The sequence below is a fragment of the Arachis duranensis genome, chromosome 2 (genome assembly GCF_000817695.3).
Source record: "Arachis duranensis cultivar V14167 chromosome 2, aradu.V14167.gnm2.J7QH, whole genome shotgun sequence".
NCBI lineage: Eukaryota > Viridiplantae > Streptophyta > Magnoliopsida > Fabales > Fabaceae > Arachis > Arachis duranensis.
In genome coordinates this window covers 87,708,945-87,716,330 of record NC_029773.3, presented here as the reverse complement: position 1 = coordinate 87,716,330, position 7,386 = coordinate 87,708,945, and the positions used below count along the sequence as shown (strand labels likewise).

Sequence of the window (7,386 nt, the reverse complement as noted above, 5' to 3'; positions counted from 1 at the left end):
AATCCGAATAGTGCCCTAAATGAAAGCACGAACGTCGTCTCACCCATTTCGAATTTATCATTCTCTCTTTTCATCACCACCCTCTCTCTTTCATCATCGCCACCACGTCTGTTCTCTGCCCCTCTTGTCGTTGCCCAGAGCACTGTTGTCGCCACCCCCTCTCTCTCCCCTTCACCGTCACCACCATCTGCCGCCACAGTAACTTTGGTGACCACCATTGCAACATCCACGCTTTCTATTATTTCTTGTTATGTTCTTCATTACAGGTTTTTGAACAACTCTTTTTCAATTTTAATTTTGAATCATTTTCAAAGTTAGTTCAGTTTAGCTTTCTAATCTTAGTGGATTTAGGTTGATTAAGTTAAGTTATATTTAATGTATTAGGTTTTGAATTGTTAAAGTAGTTGAAGTTATTTAATTGTGTTAATTGTTGCGTTAATGATTATTTTGCTGAGAAATTATTGCTTAGATTGTTTGATAATTGTTTAATTTTAGTTTAATTTAGTTTAGGTTTGAGTAGAATTAGAATCTTAATTTTGAATCAGTTTTAAAGTTAGTTCAATTTGATTTTCTAACCATATTGTATACGTATTTAGGTTAATTAGGTTATGTTTGATTCATTACATTGAATTTCGAATGCTTGATGTGGTTGAAATTGTCTAATCTGTGGCTTCAGTTGTCGATCCCGATGCGGTTTAGCGTGAGACTGCCTCAACCCTGTACAAGAATTGTGTATACGGGATGGGATCATTCTTTGCTAGCAGTCTCTGGACCTCGATGTTGAGGCCGTCGTCAAGCTTTGCCACCAGTCAAGCCGTCCAGCCCGAGGAAGGTGTGGATTTGAGGTTGCAAGTACAGGAGCTAACACAGCCTTCACCAGCAAGCTCAAGAGCTTAACGATTATCGAGAGAGGTATCAGGAGATCTTCACCCATGTGACGTCTATGGATGAGCTCAGGCTAGAGTTTAAGGAGTCACTGGAGTGGATGCAGCATATGGAGGCTCAGATGGAGGTGTACTAGGCCCAGACGCGTGCCACTGGCATCGACCTTGCTAGTGGCACATAGACATCACCACCTTCTGCGCCGCCGACTCAGGACTACGGGACCGACGACGATGATGACTACCTAAATTTGTAGATATTATTTTTTTGGTTTTATTGTTTAATTGTATTTATTTGATGTACTTGACTTTTAATTATTTGAATAGTGTATTATTTATTTTAAATAAATTTTTTTATTAATTATTAATTGACCACTAATTGTGTGAAAAAATTTAAATTAAAAATTAAAATTGACCATTTATTTGAAATTAAAAAAAATTGATATTATCGTTGAAATTACCGAAAGAATAATTCGACGGTAATAGTGCGTAAAACAACATTTTTTGGTGCCAATAACGCCGTTGGAAAAATTCGTCGGTAATCAATTCATTTTCAAGCTGGTAATCCGTACAAAATTCAATGGTAATTACTGTCGGACTAAAAAATTCCAACAGTAAATATTTACTAGCGAGGTTTAATTTATACCGTCTAATTATTTCCGATAATAATATAATTATCATCGAATTTGACGATAAATTCGACGATAATAGCATAATTTTTTTGTAGTGTCTTTTTTATTAGATTCACAAAAAAAAATTTAATATGATAAGCTAAATGATATTATGTACTTATAATTTGCAATTTAGTCCAGGTAATATTATTTTATTTTATATCCAAATTTTATGATAACGACAAATTTGTAAATTATATATATATATATTGTGTGTGTGTAAGAAAAGGTAATCTTATGATAAATTGTGAATGAAACCAATTCCTATGTATTTTGCACATAACAAATTGCACCATAAATTATATTTAAAAAATGATTTATATTTTATATTAATAATAATTAATTTAATAACTAATTTTAATATATAACTCACATAACATATATAGTTCATATCGTTATCCTTATTATGGATTTAAATAATCCTCTATCTTCAGTACTCTGTTTGATGTCCCTTTATGCAGACAGTAGAAGTGTATTTTGGTATGAAAAATAAATGAGAAGGTAATTAAATTTCATACATGAGTTTTATGTGCATATATTTATACTTAAAATTCATCTAAAAAAAATTCTCCTCTCCATATATATCAAATGCATAACATCTCTTCCCAATACTTCTCCAACGGCGTCCAAATAGGGAAACCTATATATAGAGAACATACCCAACATTCTCCTCCCCCATGCACATACATAGCTTCATCAATTCAAGCAATATTAATTAATTAAACCAAAATTAGGACAATAACAAATTAATTTTATTGGTGCAAATAGTGACACGTGTTACGCTAATAAGCTACTAATCCACCTAGTAAGTTCCCATCAAGCTAGAAAAATGCATCAAATCAACTCTCAATTTAGAAAAAACATACAACAACCAATCCCCACTTACTCATCAACCAACAAGAACAATCAATTATTCCTCAACTATCAAAACCCTAATGAATTTTAGAAACTCAACCAATAACAACCCAAACGTAGGTGATAATATTAATATCATCATGCATGCCGCATGCAGAAATATGCCACCAAAACCAATACCAAAATCAAAACCATAACCATTCCATTGCCTCATTATTATTCTTCCATTTTTTCCCGACCAAAATAAGTGTTTCTTAAAATGTCCAAATTTGATCCATACAGCCACATTGGAGTTGCTCTAAATCCAGACGGTACCCTCACCCGGAACTTAAACTATCCAACGGTTGAAGCGAATCCAGAACCTTCTCCGGGAAGTTCTACCGTCTCAAAAGACATAACCATTAACCATGAAAACAAAACATGGGTTAGAATCTTCCGACCAACAAAACTTCCTTCCAATGACAACACCGTTGCAAGGTTACCAATCTTTCTCTTCTTCCACAACGGTGGATTCATCCACTTTACGCCGGCGAGCAACAATGTCCACGGAAACTGCTCGCAAATTGCGAGCGAAATCCCGGCCATCGTTGTCTCGGTTGGATTTCGTCTCTCGCCGGAGAACCGGCTCCCGGCGGCGTACTATGATGGCTGCGAGGCCGTTTTGTGGGTGAAGGAACAAGTGGCTGACCCTAATGGGGAACAATGGCTAAGGGATTATGGTGATCCTTCAAGATGTTACCTCTATGGGGTTGGATGTGGTGGTAACATTGTTTTCAACACCGCAATTCTTCTTCTAGAAGAGGTATTAATCCTATATATCATTTCATATCTTTATTATGAATCAATAGCATGAAAGAGGAATGTGAATTTCTTAGGTTATCCATGAACCAATGTGAATTTTTGCAGTATTCTATATTTACGTTGTGACACATTAGTAACATGAGTTTTATTTTTCAAACTTAAAATTTAAAAATTTACTCTTTTTTTTAACTATGGCAAACAAATTTGATTATTCATCTATTGTATGTTTAATTATATTACTATGATAGGGTTAATTATTTTAAGAGTTGATTATTTAATTGAAATATATATATATATAGAGAGAGAGAGAGAGAGAGAAACTTAAGGATCAATGATTTTAATTATATGGCCAGCACTTTTAGTTCGACAGCCTAATAATATTCTTAAATATTGTTAGTTAACTGTTAATCAAAAAATAATAAATGAGGAATGATAGGCAGCAATTTTAGTATTTTGTAATTATCAATTGGTTATTAATAGTATTTTTAATGGTGTGAAATTACATCTAATAATAAAAAATCACTCATTTTTATTTTAATAGTTAAATACTGGCCAGAAAATAAAAAAATAACTGGTGCCTTAGACTTTTTCTAATTTTTTTTTTCTAAAAAATCGATTTGTCCAAATCGCAAACCAAACATCCTACAAGAAAATATGAAAAAGAAGTGATAGAGGCAGAGTTTATCTTTCATCATTTAACTGACATGTAGTAATAATAGTAATACAACAAAATTGACATTGACATAGATATAGTACTTTATTAATTAGAATCACTCTTTAACTAAAATCAATTTTGATGAAATAAATTTCACCAAAATCAATTCTAAAATGCAAAAATTTGTTTATTTTTTATACCAGCAAGGGCACCTCTTTATTGAAGATCCAACTAAATTTGACACCCTGTGGCTCCATTTTACGTGCTCTTTTATCTACGCGTTCTTGTAACCTTCTAATTCTAGGTGAAAGGCTAATCATCATCTATTATTCATCATCTAATAAAAAAAATATTTTTATATAAAAATAATTATAAAATCTTTATTGTAATATCCACCTAAATATATAATATCTGATTTTTAGTATACATAAAAATATTTTTGTTTCGCATTAAATTCTTAACAAATTTCTTGTATTTATACTATAATATTGGATCTTGACTAAAGATTCCTAATTATCAATATTTAATTTGCTTTTCTTCAATATGAAATTCAAAACAGAATTTGGATCCTCTAAGAATTGGTGGTATCATCATGAATCAACCAATGTTCGGTGGGGTAAAAAGGACAACCTCGGAGCTTAAGTTTGCAACAGATCAATTGTTACCATTGCCAGTGTTGGATTTGTGTTGGGAACTTGCTCTACCCAAAGAAACTAACCGTGACCATAGATATTGTAACCCTATGATAAAAGGGCCACACTTTGAAAATGTTAAGAAGTTGGGTAGGTGTCTTGTTATTGGGTTTGGTGGTGACATTATGGTTGACAAGCAACAAGAGTTTGTGACCATGTTGGTTAAATGTGGGGTTCAAGTGGAAGCAAGGTTTGATCAATTAGGGTTCCATAGTATTGATATGGTAGACCCTGTGAGGTTTAGTGCGGTTATGAATATTGTCAAGGAGTTTATCCTTTAATTTGATGAGTTTTAACTAATGCTTTTTTATTAATTAGTGGAGTTAATTATTATTCATCATATATGGTTCTTGATTTTGATTATTATTATTACATGTAAAGTTAGAATGGGTTAGTTGTATTAGAGGAAACAAATTCTTAAAAAACGTATATACTTTTCACAAAATAATATAATTTCTTAGAATCTTACTTTATAAATTAAATGATATTTCCAACAGAATATCTTACTCTAAAACTAAAAGTTTTAGTAACGTGAAAACATTATGCAAATTACAAATAAAGTTCGAATATTATAATTAATTTATTAGTATATTGTATATCTACTTATTATTTTATTTTGACAACCATTTATATGTTGTTGGAATTTCTGATGATATTTTTTAACTTCTTGTGAAGCTTTATGTATAAGTCACTATGTAATCATATATACACTACTAAACGTATTCTCGAGTAAATATAACTAGGAGAATATTCACTACTTTTATATATTAAGTTAAGGTTAAAAAAATTTGAAAATTTCTAATCATATCCTTGTGTGTATAATATTATAAAATTACTTATTTTAAAAATTTAAATTGATAGAATAAAAAAGGCAAAAAAAATAATTATAAAAGATTTTATACTATATTATAAAATTATTACTTTTCTAAAAATGTAAATTAACTGGAGGAGATTTGAATAATTTATTTCTAACCTGTAATTAGCTAGATTGGGGTCATGTGAGTGTATGACAATGTGCTATATATGTCTTTGTGCCCAATGTTCTTGTCATCAACGCCCAACAGCTAATGTGTATAATAATCATTTGGATTTTCACCTAACCCTTTAAGGTAAGGAAAAAAAATAAAGTGAAAATTCAACTGCATTACTTTTTTTTTTTCACATGAAATTAATAATTGATAATTGTTATATGATATTTAATTAAATCTATTAAATTATTTAACGATTTTCGAGTATCAAACGAATCACATGAAGATAATATTCAATTCCTTTGAACTGCTTTGTTCTACCTTTGTCGTTATTGTCCACAAATATGCGTTTCTGTGTAGCAATAAGCAGTAACGTTCTGAATGGCTCAACTTACATATCATTACTAAATTAAATTACGTCTCTCAATGAAATATATCAAGTACTACTTTTTAGGAACCAAAAAAGAGAAAAATTCTCAACTACACAGTCAAAAATTAAAGAACTAAAGTTAAAGTATATGAAACGATTAAATAATAATATTGTCACATGCAAATCTAATCAAATCTTCGTACTTTACTCTGAACATTGTACATTTTACGTAACGTCTTCGTTACGATGTACAAATGTAATAATATATAGTCTTGTGACTTATGAGTACTAATATAATTAAGCACCAGCTATAAATGCATATCGATGATCCATCCAAGACAGCATTCACCTTTAACCTTATGCAGCCAAATAAAGTTAATATTCAATTCCTTCATCAATATATCTTAATATATAAAGTTCCATATATAGGTACATTACCATATATATGACGACCAACCAGCTGGCTGATAATAATAATAAGGTGAATGCTATCCAACCCCCTCTAAAATAACATGTAAGTTACTCTTTATTATGTATCACATTGTAATTGGTTATTATCTTAACCATAGTTAGGTTATTTTATAATTTATTATTCTTAAAATATCAAAGCTCCACTCCCGATAATTGAAGCACATTCCACTCTTCCATTTCTTGTTCATCACTTCATCACCTAGATTCGGTCCTTTCAAGCACCGTTGCGTTCGTGACAAGAAGCACCACCGTCATCGCCATCTACTGCCTTCCCACACAACCTCTATTTCTTTAGTGCATCATCCCTTAGTCACGTCGTTGAATTCCGTCCCCCATAACTTGTCATTCCCAGTATAGCCAGCGCTTCTTTTTGCCATGTATCACTGCTTATCCATATAATTAATGGTTAATTTTAGTTATTAAATTTTTTTATTAAAAAATATATCTTTATTTAATTACGTGGCGGAACATATATTTATATGTAAAATATAATATAATAAAATAAATTTATTCAAAGTATTTAAAAGTATAATTAAAATTATGAACATACAAATATAATAATAAAATTTGTACTCCAAACAAATAAACATATTTTTTTTTATCATACATATATTATTTAAAAAATAAATATATTATTAAAATTAATAACAGAAATTTAAAATAATAAAATTTAACTTTCTTACCGTATTTTTTATAGTATTTTTATTTTTTTTAATTTTTAATTTATTAGTACTTTATTATTTAATTAAAAATTAAACAAATTATTTTTATGAAAAATTATTTTTTGTATTATATTAGAGAAGAGACCAATATAGCAGTTTAAAAAATAAATTGTATAAATATTTAAGAGATAAATATGAAATACATACCTAAAATAAATAAAACAGACAAAATGGGAGTACTATTGAGAAATAGAGAATTATTTTTGTCTGTTTTATTTATTTTAGGCATGTATTTCATATTTATCTCTTAAATATCTATCTATATAATTTACTTTTTATATTTAAAAATTTTAATATTAT

At 29.8% G+C, this 7,386-nt stretch overlaps 1 protein-coding gene across 1 annotated transcript; it reads left to right on the top strand.

Annotated features, from left to right (window-relative positions):
* The first annotated feature begins 2,666 nt into the window (after positions 1-2,666).
* On the top strand, positions 2,667-4,836 carry LOC107475861 (probable carboxylesterase 9). The gene is made up of 2 exons (XM_016095537.3): positions 2,667-3,209; positions 4,423-4,836. Exons 1-2 carry the CDS (start codon positions 2,667-2,669, stop codon positions 4,834-4,836), a joined length of 957 nt encoding a protein of 318 aa, XP_015951023.1.
* Positions 4,837-7,386: the final 2,550 nt, after the last annotated feature.